Consider the following 18594-nt stretch of genomic DNA (forward strand, 5'->3'; position numbering starts at 1 on the left):
CGAGCCACTGCACAGTCATAATGTCGTCTGCAAACCCCACACTGTCATGTCAAGAGAAACGGGTGACAAGCGCATCTTCCCCAAAGGTGCCGACGGAATAAATATACTAATGTGATAATAGCGTTAAGAGGACCCGTGCCAAAGAAGTGAGAAGTGTGTCAGAGAAACGTGTGACACCGCTGATGGGAAAATAGTAACAAATAGTTTCATTATCAGTCAGAGTCAACATCGAAATACTGCAGTCTTTTAATTTTGATGTAAAGATCGAACAAGACTTATATAAATAAACAAGCACGCTAGCAGCTTTTTGAGGCTGAACTAAAAGGCATGGGGATGTTTGACATGTTTACCATTTTAGTTTAGTCTGTTAGCGACTTACATTGCTAAATAAGGATTGTCATATTTTTTTCAGGTATTTGGTGGGTGTGACTAAGAGCTCATCCACTGCCAGCCCACCTACACCTGCAACCATGCACCGATTGGACATTACGAGCTGTCAATCACGCTGTATCTACGCTCCAATGTACCCTGTGCTTCATCGTCTACTCTGAATGAGACCATGGTTTACATAATGAACATCATGCTGTATTGAAGACTTGAAACTAGCGATGGAGACCGTAAATGTTTAATGTTTACTGACGTTATGGAAGTAGTCATTTTGGCAGCACTTGTATATGGGATATTAATTTCCCCTATGGGGGATCAATATAGGTTCATCTCATCATTTATTTTTTACTTCATTTTTGTACAGTTACAGGAGGTGGAGACGTGTTGTCAAAACAGTGAGTGGACATCCCCTGGAGACCATGAATCTACCAAATTTCATGTCACATCATCCAAATGTTGCTGAAATGCTTCAGTCTTGACCAGTGGACATTGAATTGTCACTGTTCATGTGGTCAATGTGCTGCTATCATCCTGTCTGTGCCCTTCCTGTTTATTAAATCACCACGACACACAGAGACATCCTGACTTACCAGACTTACCATTGTCGAAGGCCAGGAACGTGGCCTCGTACACGTTGTTTTTGACGTACATGGACTCGCGGTCGAGCAGGGCCATGGTGGTGATCTGACCGTTGGTCCTGTTGATCTTCAGCCAGTTCGCGGGGTCCGACAGCTTGGAGTACCTGTGCACGCGCGCGGCCACGGAGACAAAGAGAGAGAGAGAGAGAGAGAAAGACAGAAGGTTCATTAAATCCAAAGGCAAACATTCACAAACACATTCCAGAAATGAACTTTTGCAGCCAACTGTTAGTTGAACTCCAGCAGCTCTGAACCTTTTATTTGTGGATCCAAAGTACTCATTATCAGGTTCAATGTTCATTACTATAATAAGCAATACCAGCCGAGCACCTTTGAAATATTACAGTGACATGCGCTGTGGAACATATGTTTACCGAGCTTATCATAGCAGCAGCTCATTAGCATGAAGACCGATGAAAAACCTTAACCCATATGCAGAACAGCCAGGCAGCGCTCTTAACAACTTCACCGCTCTTTGCACCCACACAGCCGCCACGGCAACGCTCATCTATGTCACCGGTCGATACATCACCGGAGTGGAGGGTGACAGCTGCAATTACAGTCTATAAATCCCATTAACAACTATGCCGAGTCTTAACATCTGACTGAGTGCGGGAAGTGCTTTTCTCTAGTGAGAATAGGGTAATCATGGAGGTCTCAGCGGCAGGGAGACGGTCAGCGGGTCACCGTGATGACAGGAGGTAGGGGGTGAGAGATGGTGGACAGGTTCACAGAGCGAGAAAGTGAGGGAGATCATAGGCGTGCTTCTGAATATGAGCATGGTCAGTAGAGAACACGAGGAATGGGAAAGGGGGCTTAATTAAAACAGTGTGTCAGAGGATGGCACTAGTTATAGGGAGTCACACAGGCATGGATGAAATGAATTCCACCTCCAGCTAAAGACGCGCACTTCTGTACTCGTAACGCGGAGAGGGCGACGTGCTGACAGACGGGATCACAATCCGTCTTATTACCGCAGCTTTTCCTGAAATATCCTGAACAGAGGGAAATAAAGATGATTTCGAGCGAAAGAGTTTGTCACGCAGTGTTGGCCAGGGTCTGACGTTGCCCCTGCAGGACAGACTCTGGTGTTTGCGTGGCATGTCAGGAACTCTCATCTCCTTCCTGTGCCAACAAGATGTCACCTCCCGCTGCCTTTAAAGTGCGAGGACTGTCGCAAACTGTTAACCATTAACCCTGATGTTCTGTTTGGGGTCCTGGAGACGACTTCCCCCTTTAACATCTCCAAAAATATATAGCCAACATCACTGTTTTACACTGAACTTGACTTCTCTGGAGTAATACTAAAGTAATGACACTGTGTAAGAAAAAACACGTGTGCTTGTCTTTGTGTGTGAATGCAATTGTTCATGCAGATCACATGTAACATATTAAAAATAAAATAATCAACATATTGGCTTTAAGATCAGAGCAAGAGAAAAGAACGAAATGAAGTGGGCATTGAGGGAAACAGGGAGCATCTAATGAAAGACGCTATACAGTTGCATTATGGGAATTTACAGAGTCCAACTGATTAGGAGCAACAGACCTACTTAATTCTTCAGGACTGTCCGGAGGGGAGGAATTACAAAACAGATATACCTCCATTTGAATCAATACGGCAGTCTACACTCTCGGTATATGTGAATAGCTGTGACCTGAAGCATGTTTTTACACTTCGGAACATATCCTACTATTGCATGCGTGTAACTAGTGTTTGCGTTGGGCTCTGAGTGCCGCCGCACCTCAGGCGATCTTCAGAACTGTGCGTGAACGCGTCTTGTATATACACTGCAGGAGGACTGAAGCTGCTCAGCTCTCACGCTGCCTTCTGCTGCCGGCCGCCGGAGACACTCAGGACACACAAACTCACGATTTTTGCGATGATCTCATAAAAAATACATCAACTTTCTATATCAAATGCAGCAAGCGCCCCGCAGGTCATGTGACAGGAACCAAGCATTCAGCTCCCAAGGACTCGCTTCTCTCTATCGGAGGATTTAAGGACATTCCTAGATTTGGCATGAGAGTAACTGGCCGAGGCTGTTCCATATAAGATTATTTGTTTCATTTGACATTTAAAATGACTAAATCCTGTTTGATAGTAAAACCAAAAATGAATAAAAAAATCAACCAATTAAAATGATATATTTTTTATTCGATCACAACTCAATACTTACACAGAGTCAGTTAGGTTATTTGTGAGTTATACCTCTTTCACACCAAAATGAACGTGTAGACCCGGGTTTTCTAAACGCGGGTCGACCCGCGTCTAATCGGCAATTGGCCACTTTCTCACTGCGAGCAGACCAGGGTCCGATGGTCATGTCGTGACAGGTGGCGGCCATAGATGGCGGTAGAGAGCGGCGCAGTTGGCCAGTGTGAAGGGCTTAAGTGTTACCCGTTATCAGATTCTAAATAGCAAACTCTGATTTCATCTTATTTTAATGGGAAATCCTTGTTTGGAACAATCTAAAGCAGGTATTTCTTTTTGTCTACAACTTTTAAAGAACTTCAGATTATTAACATTTGCCTCTCCACTGACAAATGAAGCCGTTGTGCCTCCGAGATGGTCTCATGTTAAAGAGGTCCTGTTTTTTTGATACTCGGGCCAACTTTTCTCAGAAGAAGGTCAAGCGGGTCTTTATCCACTCCGAACCTCCCATCATCCAGATCAAGCTCCCGGATCAGTTTGTGAAATTATTTAAAAAAAAAATATTTTCTTTTTTTTTTAGCTTGAAGGATGGGATGCACCCAGAGAGCAGTAAAACTACTGAGGGGTATTCGCGGTGCTTTTTAAAATTTTCTTCATACGTTTATATAATTTAGTCAGTTAGGCTGATTATTAATTGGACGGGAGGTTTTTGGTTGCCTAGTAACAGCAGGTGCAACAGAAGAGCAAACTCCCAAGTGCCTCGGATATAAAACGGATGAAAGCAGCAGGGCTGGTACTTTCCACATGTTTTTAGACGCTGCATCTGAACGGCCCCATAATTTGCTCTCGCTGCCACTTAAATCACATCTAAACAGACTTCGCCTCACATCATCTATTCTGTTCTTTCCTCCAGAGAGAGAGAGAGAGAGAAAGAGAAAAAAAAAAGATAAAGAAAAAAATACAAGCTGGGTCTTCTCCTATCTACTGCTCATGCACAGGCCTTTCAGTCATGCGCATGTTTGTGTGCATCTGTGAGTCTACGCTTGTGCCTTTCTGTGTCTTTTGTGTGTATATTGTGGGGGGGGAGGGGGTTCAAGTGAGGTCACCCAAAGGGAATACAGCAGCAGCAGCAGCAGCAGCAGCAGCAGCAGCGCTGAGGCTGTCTGAGCACGAGCTGAACCTCTGCTGGTACGCTGCTTTGGCGGAGACAGCAGCTCTGAGCTCCCATCAATAACAGACACACAGGCTGACAGAGAAGAAAGTGACAGGGTCAGAAGGAGCGAGATGGCGGGAGGGATGAGAAAATAGAGTAAAAGCGGAGTTACGTCTCTCCGAGGACAGATCAGCTCAGCCCACTTAGTTTGCATGACCTATCTTCGCAGGGGGAGAGAGCTGAGATGTGGATATTGCTCATTCCTCCCCTGCAGTATATAAGAGCACATAGCCCACTACCTCCCTGACAATTCAGTAACATTTCCACTGGGTTCCACAGAGGAAGAGGCCGTCTCACTGACATTAAGAAAAATCGATCTCTTTCACTGGAGATGGCGATGGGGCGGAACGGTGCCGCTGGACCTTAGTGGACATGTGGGAGTTTCTGTCGCACAGGGTCGATGCAGCGATGGCATGATGCCCGCTGCGCGTTGTCCCTTTTAGGACGGATGAAGGGAGCGATCAATGTGGAGGAAGCGAAGAAGGAGACAGGGATCTGAGGAGGGTATAGGCACAGTGTCAAGCTCGTTACAGGCGACCTTTTCACTTCGGTCACCTGGCAACGGGGAGGCAACTGGAGCTTGGGAGGTGGTGGTGGTGGTGGAGGGGGGGGGGCTAGGGGGTCAGTGGAGAAATGTCACAGAAGATGAATAAACTGTGACGAAACTGTCCAGCACACATTAAACATGCGGATTTGCATAAACAAAAATATATATATAAAATATAAACAAAATATTAGAAAACCCATCACTATATATATTTATACATACACACACACACACACACACACACACACATATATATATATATATATATATATATATATATATAACTTTTCCTTATGAAATTAAATTGTTTTTAATTTGTTCTATGAAATAAAAATGTTTTGGTTTGCTTTTGCCTCTCAGTGTGAACAGTGTCCTTGAATGTTGTGTGTATAATAGAAGAAGTCACATTTCATATGAAGGCAGCTGGAGTCAGGATACAACAATATTGAAACTGATATAAATGAAAAATCAGTTAAAGGAATATAATGTAAGATTAGCACTTTGAAGCTGCTATAATCGATATTTTCATATTAACAAATGATCAAATGCCTGCTGTTCATGAAAGAGGCCACTTTTAGTAACTCTGACTCTGCTCGATGGGGCATTTTACCATCTTTCAGCTCATTGGTTTGGGTTTCACAGCCCACAGCTTATCATGGAATCGTTGAAGATGTTAGTAGAAAGACTTTTGTATTTCAAGTTAAGGCGACCGCGACTGTACCTGACGGTCTGGTGGATGAAGTGGTCAGGGTCTTGGGCAGAAAACACTGTGAGAGTGGTCCCTGCCGGCACACCCTCCTCAAAGCGGATCATCTTGGGGTTGATTGGGAAGACGGGAGGCTCGTTCACGTCCTGAACCGAGATGGTGACCCCCGCCGTGGACTGGAGGGACGACTGAATGCCGCTGGCCAGGTGGGCCTGGTTGGATACCATCACCGTCAGCATAAAGGCGCGGTTCATTTCGAAATCCACCGGCTGCAGGGGAACAGAGAGGGAAGGAGCGAGACAAGAGAGAGAGAGAGAGAGAGCGATAGGACACAAAATAACGTGAGATTGGAGGAAGATGTGTGCAACTGATTGCAAGATTAGTTCTAACTGTGCTCCAATTTGAGAAATGACAAACAAGTCAGTGAAAACAATGAGACACCAGAGCACTCATCAGCATCTGGCACTTCAGAGCGGGTGGAAAACATAGAAGATGCAGTTTTGACTACAACGGAAGCAATTGTTCACTTTCACATCGAAAGAGCTAATTGTCCAATTTCAGCACGAGCATCGAGAAGGCGAACGAACGGCTTCCTCCTCACCTTGACCACCGTCAGCATGCCCTCGTTGGTGAGGGGGTTGGTGCGGATGGTGAAGTGCCCGGAGGGGTCTCCGCTGACGATGCGGTAGACGGCGTTCCAGTTGGGGCTGTGGGGCTGATCTCTGTCCACCACCGTCAGGTTGGTCACCACCACATTCACCTTGTTCTCGGGCACCTCTCCAGAAAACTACAGCGTGAGAGGGAGGGGAGGGGGCGGATGAGAAAGGAGGGAGGGGAGGGGAGGTGATAGCGGGGGAGGACGGGAGAGGCAACATTATGCGGATGTTGTTCCAGCAGTCGGCGAATGCGTGTTAATAAGTTGATTCATTGAGATTTTAAATATTTGTCGGTGCCATCATCAATCTGTTAGCGTTTCCCCTATAATTGTTGTTATGAAGACAAACTACTCCTAGGGTCATCATGTCAATAATGCTCATTACATTAAAACAGGGGGTGAAAGTCGAAGCGGAACAGATGGAGGAGGAATTAGAAAGAGGAAAGGAAGGAAAGAAGGATACTTTTTGGAATGTGGATAATAGAGAACCATAGCTCACATTATGTTAGTATGTCTTCTCACATGAAACTCTTTATCTGAACTAATGGATTTGTTCAATTAAGTGTTTACCCATGTAATTTCGGTCCCGCGCATTCACCAAATCTAGGTCTTAATACGCAATTAGATAAGTGCTGTAATTAAGGCAGCGGTAGGAATAATGTTTGGCTAATGATCTTAATTATATCGCAATGTGAAACAAATCCCCTCTGAACTAACTCGGGAGGAAACTTGGTGACAGCTGCGGAGCCCGAAGAAGAATTTACTGTGCAATAGGATACATGTCGCTCTCTATAGGGATTTATCTGGCTACAGAGGGATGGGCACTCAAAGGCACACACACACGCGCGCACACACGCGCGCACGCACACACGCACACACACACACACACACACACACACACACACACACACACACACACACACACACACACACACACTAAAAGCTCTCATTGTCAGACGATAATCTGTGTTTCCTCTTGTGAAGTGTTATCTTGTTTATGGTGTGTGTCTGCCAGCTGCTGTTCACTTTAATGGCTTCATCATCGTGGGGTTTGAAGCCGAGTCCAAACCACCCGATTCCTCTCTTCGTCCACCTTCCCCCTCCCTCCCTCGCTCTTCGCCTCCTCCCCTCCTTTCCCCCGCGGTGTGACCGGGCCGATAAGCACAGAACAAATTAAATATGCTCTCCCAGTCTCTGGTGAGTGGGCTCCTCCATTTCATTTTCACCCCAAGCCTTAGCACAAACACCATCACAAACCTTCCCAGCGTGTTTAGCCACACTGTCAGACGGCCAAAATAAAATATGCTCTCTCAGAGGCATACACAATGGTGCAGATTGTAGGGGAGGCCGCTTCCAAAATGGACCCTCTCTTTAAAATGCAATCTGGATCCACTGATAAGCCACTGGAGACACAGACGTCAAGTTGCTAAAGGATTCTGTAGTTGCAATGAAGGACAAAACAGAATGAGGGCAAATTGACTTTTTTAGATTATGGCTTAATAGGGCCTTTACGTAAAAATTGGAGGGCTCTGCCTATTTAAATTCATCACGCAGAGCAGCATTAATGTAAAAATCTTAGGAAACACATGATCCTGTCCAGCAACAATAGCTGAAGACACATTTTTTGAAAAGCCTGCAAAAAGGATGGAAAGGATCCGAAGAACCCCCGAAACAATTTATATGAAAAAAAGACAACAACATCTAATTTATAACATAAATTTCTTAAAAAAAATGTTTCCACTCTTAAACTTGAGCTTGTGTGACAGCCGTTGCGGTGGATGTGTTGCATCCTGAATTCAGTTCAACAGCAAAGTGATAATGATGAACGTCACAAAATTACAGAGGCGTGAATTAGGTTTTACTCGCCGACTCCGACTGTATCGTTGAAATACAATCTCCACCCACAGCTCTGAGCCTCACTCCACCCACTGCATAACTTTGAAAAGAAAAGAAGCTCAAAACGGGGCAGGGGGCTGAGGGTGTGGGGGAGGCGGAGCTGGATGCGAGAGTGACGGTGTCACTGTCGGTGACGTCGTCGGGTCATAGAAAAAAGAAGAGCGACACCTGTATCACAGGGGGCTTTTTGTGTTTAGACTACTGGCACTAGTGCGGTTGAGGACCATGGGGGTCCCAAGCTGATGGATCCGGGGCCCCGTTCATGCCCGAGGCCGGGGCTCTCGGAGCCGACAGAGAGGGTGGGGGACAGGTCGCTGAGGGGTAATGTACCATGAAAAGGCTGATGGTAGCGAATTTCCAAATAAGTTGTAAAGCTGTGTAATTGCATGAATATTTTTGTAGCTCTTACATAAAATGTCCCAAAAAAATCAGAGCGACACCGTTCCAACCAATAATGTCCTTAACCCTGGTGCGTGTGTGTGTGTGTGTGTGTGTGTGTGTGTGCGGGAGGTGCCAAAGGTCACTGGAATAAGACCAGACCAAAGTTTGTCTATAAAAAATATATATTTTTTCCAGTATGATAAGTAACCTGCCCATATTTGATGAGGGGGTCAACTTTTCTACGTCATGCAAAAAGTTGACCCTCGTCAGCTTTGGTCTGACAAGGTCCAAGACTGTTTGAAACACTAGGCGGTGTTATGAGACATGCTCAATACACTAAATGACGATTAAAATAGGAAATTGGTAAGAAATGTGATATTAAAACAACCATTAATCGTGTTCGCTCACCGTGCACTAGGTTTACTTTTTTATCTGAACTGAGTCGAACGCCAATTAAATGCACCACAGTGCCGACGACATCAACGATCACACGGCCACGACGTTCACTGTGGATTCTGAATGACTCCAGTTCAGTTTGAAACTAGACTGTACGGCACCGTTTATAAAATGAAAGGCTATAAAAAGTTGTTTTGGCGCGCACTATCACATTGTAATTGTTGTTCTGGCTTCACCAGTCTTTGAAACAGCTTTTCGAAGAGGAAGGAGAGAGGCAGAAACGTATTGTGGGTATCACATGCCTGCACCCTGTCAGGGAGTTGAGCTCCACTGTGACCATGGTGATTCAGTACAGCCAGTTCACAGTCAGTACGTGTGCTGAACACCTCTGAAAGCAGCGATTCTTTTCAGCGTGAGCACAAAGGACTCTTACAGTCAGTGGCTTGACCTATTAACGTGATGTGATGAAGCAATATCGATCGTATGATTGCTTACATTATCTAACACCGCAGGCTTATAGTCATACCGGACGAGTGGGGCGGCGGCCGCAGCAGCGTATAGGAAGAGTGTGTTTCATTACTTGAGAGTTCAATTTTTCCTATGTGACAGAAACAATTTGATGTTTGTTCTTTCAAAAGCAGATATAAAAAAAAGAAAGAAAGAAAAAAAAATGGGCATCAGTCATTTCTGTCGTCCCCGGGGAAGATGTTACATTTTTGACTTCACCATTCAAAGCCATAGCATCGTAGCGTAGTATTGTATAGAGGCCTGCCCTCCAGTGTAGGTCGGCTTTTATTCAGTCCAACCAGGCACAACAGAACCGTGGCGGCACGCTACAGGGAATACATCGCGTTGGAACATAACCCAAACGGCACCACGGGGACGATGCATTCACTGAACTCACGGAAAATCCCTGTGTCGCACCCCCAGACAGTCTTCAACTCCCCTGACAGACCGACAGGCCCGCTACATTATCAGGTTTGCCACTCGATGTCAGTGTCTTATTTTTATGAACCTCTGACATGTCAATAGACGCCACATGTATCGGACGGCACAAAACACAGCCGAGATAACTCATGGCCCTTTCTGCTGGACGGCCGCCATCTTCTCCCATCTTACGCCGTCTATAGCCTTCAAGGCGTCTGAGCGGCAAACAGCCCAGTCAGGGGAAATTAGCGAGGCTACAGCGCTGCACAGACCCCTCGATCATTTAAAGGAAACGCATCTGCAAGGAGGTGCGGTGCACAGCGGGGGAAATCGACTGCCTCCTCGCCGAAAACAGACTCGGCAAATGAAAATGTCCCATTCCACGTGGCAGAGCGGGAGCACAACGAGACTGAATGAGCTGCTCTTTTCCTTCATGCGGTATTGGAAACAAAAGCCGAATTGAAATTACGACATTAGCTAGAATGAATGCGCGGAAAACAGACTCTTACTGATATTAGAGCGACATTAGTCCACTTAAGATGGCTGTTATGTCTCCGCTACGGTGTAATAAAGATGTAGCTGCTGGCGACAGGCTATAGCCGATTTTTCAGGTTTTACAGACATGTCATGCCGCTGTTTCTCGCCGCTTGCTCTCTTAACACACATCTAAATTGAACAGCGGGGAGCAGAGGAAAGTGGCGCGAGCCAATAATCTCCGGTCCACCACGTTGTTCTATTTACTAAGTGCCGCTCTGCAGGTGAATTACAAGCAGCCCTCAGGTTTTCAGCCTCACAAGTTGTTTTTTCCCCGGCAACTCTCCCGCTCCTCGTTGTTCGGTGAGTGACAGCCCACTGCGCTACACTGGATTCACTAATTTCATTAGACGGATGGCGGCAAGTATACCACTGTCCTTTTGTTTGTCGCATTATCACCGACATAGCACTAACCTAGCACACCCCCCTCCCTCCCTCTGGTGAAATGACTTGTATGCGATACATCTGCCTGGTTTACGCCTCCGCGAGCAATTTCGCTTAATTATTAGTGCGCCTAGGTTTTCTCCGTGCCTCCTGTAGAGATGAAAGAATTCTTCTCGAGTCTGTCATAATTACTGAACTACTCCAAGTCTAGTTGCTGGTGTGGGAAGCAAAACTAAAAAAGAAGAGACTGACAAAGCAGCGGGGAAAAAAAAGGCATCTGGTGGAGAACAATTATTTGGCCTGGATGCTTATGTGAACGTGCCATTGTCTAGAGACGCAACAAAAACACATTTTATTTACAGTTGCTCAATACCGCCTTCAAAATTAGATAAACTGCTCTTTTACTTTTGACTGTTCCCACACATAAACGTGCATGTCTCTTCATTGGGCGCTCTGTGTGTGTGTGTGTGTGTGTCAGGGACGTGTCCGTCCTGGCAGGAGAGGGGTCCGGTCCAGAGTGACGGAGCCGGCACCGTCGACGGGGACAGAGCGGCTCCGCGCGGAGTGGCAGCCTCGTTCGCCGAGCCCTGCCCCCTGACAGCCGCGGCGCTGGCGGCAGGAGCTTCGCTTGCAGCGCGCACTGGCGACGACCCCGCCGAGGTGACGGGGATCGCGGCGCGTGACGCTGACACACTGCCTCGGAGCTCTGTCTCTCTCTGGAGTCTCAGAAATCCAAGCGCTCACATAAAAGGGGAGCTAGAGCCCAGGCTCGGCCTGTCAGGCTGCAGTCAGCATTTGATTGTGACCAGGCGGAGACAGAAACTTAAAAGCATGCATACACACAAACACACACACACACAAGACACACACAGCATTTACAGTGTGCACGGAGGAATAAAAGAGCCTCTGCTTCACTGCTTTCGCTTGCTGTTTCTTCAGCAATAACCTCTCACAGTAACCCCCTCGCTGTCAAACCCCCCCCCCCCCCCCCCCCCCCCCCCCCAAAAAAAAAAACAACTCCCTGCTAACCACACACACACACACACTGCTGGAGCAAATTGGGCCAGCTGCAGCCTGGCTTCCTGTCAGACAGATGTGGAGGTATCAGGGGCCGGGGCCAGATGCCTGCAGACAAACCCTGGCCAACAGAGGCCCCGCTGGCAGGGAGAACACAGTGAGGGGGGTGGGATTATGCTTCCCATCACACAAACTGTCGATTCTAATCTCACTTTCAGTCACAGTATCTCTTTCTGTCTCCCCTTATGTTGTGTGTGTGTGTGTGTGGTTTAACTGTGATATCTGTCATTTATTTTATATATATATATATATATATATATATATATATATATATATATATATATATATATATATATATATATATATATATATATATATATATACACATACATCTGTCCTTACCCAACATCTTTGTCAGCTGTATCTGTATCTACCTCATTTCAGTGGATTCATTTCAGAAAAGCTTCTACATCTACTGTCTTCGACAGGGACCAGGTTTTTTTCTAACAATATCCGAGAGCAATCTTTAACTTAATGGATGCTTGTCAGACCCGTTGTGCCAAAGAATAATCCGTGTACAGTATCACACTGTATGTAGCAAAGGCTCAAGATTTTGGTGAAGAAAAATAAAGCCCTCGTCCCGGGAGAGCGCTATGATACACTGCCTACAGAGAGCCTTTATTACCCGTGGCACACAGGCAATTATTAATAAAAATAAATAAATATAAATATAAATAAATAAATACATCTCACAAGATAAGAATGGAAAAAAAAAGACTCCCCAGCCGTCCGCAAAAAGAAAATGTACATAACCCTCCAACCCTCCTTTCTAGTCACTTTAATACATCCCTTCACACAAAACAATAAGAACATCTATGGGAAAGCTTATGGACTCACCGTCCTGACTGTCAGTTCTGGGGGATTATCATTGATGTCAGTGATGGAGATCAGGGCTGTGGCTGTGTTGGACAAGCCAAAGTTCAAGTTGCCCTCCATGTCTGTGGCCTGGACAATGATGGTGTACTGGGACACTTTCTGTAAAAAACATTAAAAAAAAGAGACAGAAAAAGAGAAATTACACAGCGTTATATCAAATACTGCGGGGTGGAAAAATAGACACAGGACTGAATCAATAAATAAATATTTCCCATGTGAAAATGACACAGCGAGTAATGTCAATGAATGTATAAGTGAATGCTTGAATGGAAATCCCTCACACATCTCACATATTATATACTGTATATCACCACTGGAGAGAAGACGAGTGTGTGTGTGTATGTGTGCTGACTGTATAAGCCTCTCTGCTTTGTGGTCTCTTCCTCTTCCTATTAATCCATTTGGCTCAGGCCCTCTCCGTTGTGTCCAAGAAAAAGAGAGTGGGTGAGAAAGAACGGATGTCAAGGACAGGCCAGTGTTCCCGACACGGGGCCTGCTGCTTTCTTTGCTCAACGTGCAAAATGTCTCCAATCGACGGGGTTGGTTGCAATATCACTATCTTTCTCATCTCCGTCCGTCTCTCTGCCAGTCTCTCTCTCTCCCACGTTTTTTCACTTGTGGAGGATGCAGGAGGAGATTGCACGAGCAGTCAAACCACTGACGCCAGTTAAAACATGCACCTGGACTCTCCAGCGTCTCCCCGAGTCTCCATGAAGTGCGAGCCACTGACCCACATGTTAATCCGCACCAAACCAATCCTATTAATGAAAACTCAATAGCGCCTGCCCTTTATTAGACTCATAATGAAATATCAATACCATCTCCCCACACAGAGTGCTTCGGTAAATAAAGCCTTGCACGGATGTGTCTCTCTACAGACCCCTTTGGATCCGGTCACATACGTCAATGGAGAAACACTACAGGACGACTGCGCGGCGCTAAGAGCCTCCAGCTTTGACGGGCGCCGTTTTCCTCAGTCGGGCGAGCGGGAGTTGACAGTGACAGAGCCAGCAGGGGGAGCTCTCACACAGCAGGGGCTGACGCCTCCTCTGCTGCAGGGTTATATCACTCATCTGAGGACAGTTGTGAGTTTATGGCCCTTCTCATGCTCACACGCACATCCGCTAATGCTCCAGCGAGTGGGAACAGGTGGGGCACTCTTAAACACACACGCACGCACACACACACACACACACACACACACACACACACACACACACACACACACACACACACACACTCTGCTGTCCAAAAGTAGCCGCCCGAACAAGCCAGTAAAGGGCTCTCTAATGAGTGCTGAAGAAAAAAAATCTCTCTGTAAGGTTAGAGCCCAGTGCTGGCTGCAAATACAGCTTCTTGTCTCACGACCAACAGCACAGACCCCCCCCCCCCACGGGCCTCGAGCCTCACGGACGTAATCTGCAGAAGCTGAAAAGCCGTCGGAGGCTACAGAAACACCTGCACGCAGAGCGCCCGCCAGCAATAAAAGCCAATCCCCCTTTTTTCATAGGGTACAAATTAGGTAGTTTACCATCCAGGGGATGGAAACGGGGGGCGGGGGGGGGGGGGGGGGGGGCTTCATCCTCATCCGCGTGAGCAACGCAACAAGTCAGGCCAAACCGCAGGCGGCACAGGCTTTAAGAGAAACAACTTGGCCGCTCATGGCTTGCGTGCAAATGGACTCGTGCTCAGGAGAGACTTTACTCGCGGGACCAGTGTAAAAGGAAATAATAGTCACAGCTGGTAAGAGGATGTCCAACAAGAAAATGGAGGAGAAGTGTGGTTTTCTGGCAACACAAGCACAGTGGGCGAATTAATTATGCTCGAGCTGAATGTGCAATTTCCACAGAACCACTTTACACACGGGCAAAGAGGGAGAGACCGGGGCGAGAGAGAGAGAGAGAGAGAGAGAGCCTTGCACTTTATTTGTGTTGTTGGTGGATTGTGCTCCTACTGGCCACAGTCATTAGCTTGTCACTTACGATCTGTCTCGAGTGGCCCGAGACTCCACTCTCTCTCTGTGTCAGTGATCCCGTCAACGGTTTCAATTCAGCTCGGGCCGAGATCGCCTCAATTCAATTTAACCGGATTTGATTCGATCGCTGTTCGATTTCCCTTCGTTAGATTTGACTTTTGCTCAATTCAGTTCCAATTCATTTTCGGTTTTCGGCTCATTTACACATCCCGGGGAAAAAGCGAGATACTTGCATCTCTAGTTGCAAGTGAAGCGCCAGCTGTAGCGGGAGTTCTGATAGTGACATACAGCATTCACGCAGTTTTTTCTTCTTTCCCATCTTTTACTAGTTAGAAGAAGAAACAAAAGGGAGTGAGCAAAGGTAAACTTATTGCAAGCAGCACATTGTTCTCTGAAAGCTTTCGTCTGAATCCCATTGTGGAGATATTCACCGCGTACGTGTAGGAGTCTCGTTTCTCAGATCGAAGGCGGCAAGGGAAAAGATGAGATGGAAGGTATTTGGACTTTAATCGATATTAGTCATTGTGCTATCAAGCTGTCAAAAGCTACAGTGTAGGAAGGGAAAGTGAGCGATTAGCAGGGATCCTGAATAAAGCTGCCAGTGGGTTTGCAGCAACCACTTCACCAGTAAGATCTGATACACTGTTTAAAACTCTAGGGACACACCAGTGTGGTTTATAGGGGAGCGGCGACATCTATCGAATGAAGGGGAAGACTTGTTGTGGATTTGTGTTCAAGTGACATAGGTGTAAAAGGCGCCACACATGATTTAGCATCGGACGAAGACACGTCTGGCACGGAGAGGGGACTTGGCCACATGATGCTAGATATCACACAATAAGGTAATCTGATACTTGTTCACTCAAATCCATTGACAGTATATAAATTTGGATGGAGTCACCGGGTCCAGAAAATGAAGCCAATGCGGAAGTGCCTGAAACGTGTATTCTCTGGAATGACCAGCAGAGGGCGACTCCACGGGTTGCAAAAAGAAAATCAGTTTCTATGGAAGTCTGTGAGAAAATGACTCTACTTCTCACTTGATACATATAATAAGGTCAGTGGACATTTTCCTGAGGAGTTTGTGGTCTCAATCGGTAGTTTTAAGTCTTGCATGATGTTCATTTAGTAAATCATGGTCTCATTCAGAGTGAAACAGACGATAAAGCCCCGTACGCATTGGAGCGTGGACACAGCGTGACTGACAGCTGGTCCGTCCATTCGGTGCATGGTTGTAGGTGTAGGTGGGCGCGCAGCGGACCAGCTTTCAGTCAGACCCACCCCCACTTCTACGTCTGGTTTAAAAAAGAAACCAACATGATGCTGATCAAAATGGGAAACTGGAGGGTTCGACATGGCATTTCATATTGTATACAAAACAACTTTTCATAATATCAGATCCAACTTTTGATTCTTTTATGTTTAAATTTTATTTAGCTATAGCCATTAAATCTTACATATATTAGTTATGTTTCTATTATGCAGCGGTAATTGCCTGTGGATTCAGAGGAAATGACAGGACAAAAGTTGCAAGTAAATCATTCTTTTATCTTTCCGGCTGTTTGCCTCTTAATTTTAATGTGATGCATCAAATGATCTGGGTCTGCAGTTTGTTAGTTCATTTTTTCTGCCGTTGTTGTCTGACAGAGCGGCTGCACAACGTGTGTTTCCTGCTCCCACTGATCGACATGCGTGTCATTTTGAACTGAAACCTGGTACGCAAGTTTTTTCCGAAAAAAAGAAATGTATGGCGTCGAAAAAAAATCCGAGATGGCTGTGACCATGGGCAAGGTATCACGTCAAGGAAATAGAATTGACAAAAGAACCGACAAGCGTGAATACACTGTGAATATTCATCCAAGAGTCGTTGAAAAGAGACGTGGGAAAAAAAACATGGTTTGCCATCGAAACAATTCAACTTTTCTGAAGATGAGAAAGGTCAAATTCAACACTAGCTGCGTGCACATAATAGCATGGATATTGAATTAATATTCTCCTGACTGAATGTTGGCTACAAGCAGTCAACATCCACCTACATACATAAACACTCTTTATTCAGAAACCCTCTGAAGGCCGAGCTCGGGTGTAAGGCGGCGAGTGAACATAACTCAGTGTCTCCGAGAAAATAAAGCCCCAGGCCCATTGAGGTTGCCTGCTCTCAGCGCGGTCAGGCTCCGTAGAACCTAATAGAGCCAGGCTGTGGGCACACATGTCCTTGAGGCAGTCCAGGCGATGTCCTAATCGAGGGCGAGGCGGTCCAACATGAAGCTGGCATCGGCCCCGTGGACAGCCTGGCGCCAGCCCACACCACGCCGCGCCACACCAGACCGTTCCAACCCAGGGGCTCATGGGAGATTGAGACAGCCTGGGGTAATGAAAGACAACAGCTCTGCCTGCCAGTGGAGCTGGTGCCATGGGGGGGGGCACCGAGGGGGAACATCCACGCCAGCTGTGGCACCCTGACATCTCACACTCCGCTACCTGCTGCACTAGAGTTGTATGTCATTTTTTTCACAGTAGCCGAGATGAATAGATGAATCTATGTTTCTGTCTAGTGGAAAAAAACATCAGTCACTGACACACAAAAAAAACAAAAGTAGAAATTGGTTTTGATGTTGTGGCTGTATGAACATTAATATAAACATATAGTACTAGTAACCTACAAGTTTGCCTCCTGCAATCTTTATTCTAATGTCAACTATGTCCAGTACCAAATCAGAAATAAAAACATTAAAGCATAACCGGCAAACAAATAGCCATGTCATAGTAGCGTCAACCACAGATTTTCAAGAATCAGTCCAGCATGTCAGTCTCTGCGACGGGGGATTTGAGTGGGAAGGAGGAGGGGGGGTTTAATTAGATGGTTCTTAACTGTGACACCAGCGACGAGGATGGGATTCGAACCCACCTCGTGTCCGAACAACTCATATTCATGCGTGTCGCAGGTGCCTGACACCTGACTGAACCCCTGTGTACCCCCCTGTCTCCTCAACACACGAGAACATGTTTCACCCCTTAATCAGCACATGAATATTCCAATTAGACTCCAGGGGGGTCGGATGTGAATGAGCTAAGGTGCGAGAGAGAACGGAGGCTGAGGCAACAGAGACTTACGCAGCGTGTGCTGCAAATGTGTTTGTTGTGCATTCACAGTCTCCACAGCGAGGATGCATATTCATATTTCTTTGTGCCGATGCCCGTGCACACGCCGCTGTGGCTGCATGGAGCCACTGTGACGCCTGGGAATCGGACTCATCCAACTTGCTGCACCCCCTCGCTCCGTGTGGGCTCGACTGCGTCTGCGACAACAACAGCCATGACTGCACGTGCCCGTGTGTCTGAGCATGTTTCTATGTTTATGCAGATGACCTCGACAGCAGGCGGGTGAACTCCCAGGTGTGTCCCAGTTTTCAGTGTGTGTGTGTGGCGGGGGGGGGGTTGATCAGAGGCAGGTGGGACGGAGCCTGGCTTGATGTGTCCAGATTAATGAGCTTTCCCTCTCTCACGTCAGCTGCTACCGCCGCCGCCGCCTGGGCCAAGCTGGGAACCGGGACACAGAGCTGGCCCGTGTTCATTAGACTCATTTATTTTGTCACACAAATGTATCATGCTACCATGCCACGCCAGCTCAGAATAAAATTTGGATAAGCAACGGGGCATTGATGTATTGTATTCTTCCGTTATCAAAACCTGGTTCTGTTCTTGAGGTTTTTACTGTACTTATTCTCCAAATACGCCTGCCTCACTGTTAGTGACGTCCTGCTTTTTTAATTCCCAAAGGATTGCCTGGCCACGTTAAGTGCCCGAGAGGGACCAGCGGGACTTCTCAGAATATAAACATTATGAG

At 46.5% G+C, this 18594-nt stretch overlaps 1 protein-coding gene across 4 annotated transcripts in view; it reads right to left on the bottom strand.

The window, feature by feature from the left end:
- Positions 1-18594, bottom strand: part of LOC118309853 (cadherin-4) — a 197253-nt gene that overhangs the window by 10832 nt on the left and 167827 nt on the right. For 3 of the 4 annotated variants that reach the window (XM_035632407.2, XM_035632408.2, XM_035632404.2), the window contains 4 exons: positions 12734-12871; positions 6248-6433; positions 5662-5915; positions 978-1129 (listed from right to left, as the gene is read on the bottom strand). In XM_035632407.2, the coding sequence (XP_035488300.1) occupies positions 978-1129; positions 5662-5915; positions 6248-6433; positions 12734-12871 (730 nt within the window). The remainder of the gene's footprint in view (positions 1-977; positions 1130-5661; positions 5916-6247; positions 6434-12733; positions 12872-18594) is intronic. The other variant, XM_035632406.2, reaches the window with a different exon arrangement.

The sequence above is a fragment of the Scophthalmus maximus genome, chromosome 6, assembly GCF_022379125.1.
Source record: "Scophthalmus maximus strain ysfricsl-2021 chromosome 6, ASM2237912v1, whole genome shotgun sequence".
Taxonomy (NCBI): Eukaryota; Metazoa; Chordata; class Actinopteri; order Pleuronectiformes; family Scophthalmidae; genus Scophthalmus; species Scophthalmus maximus.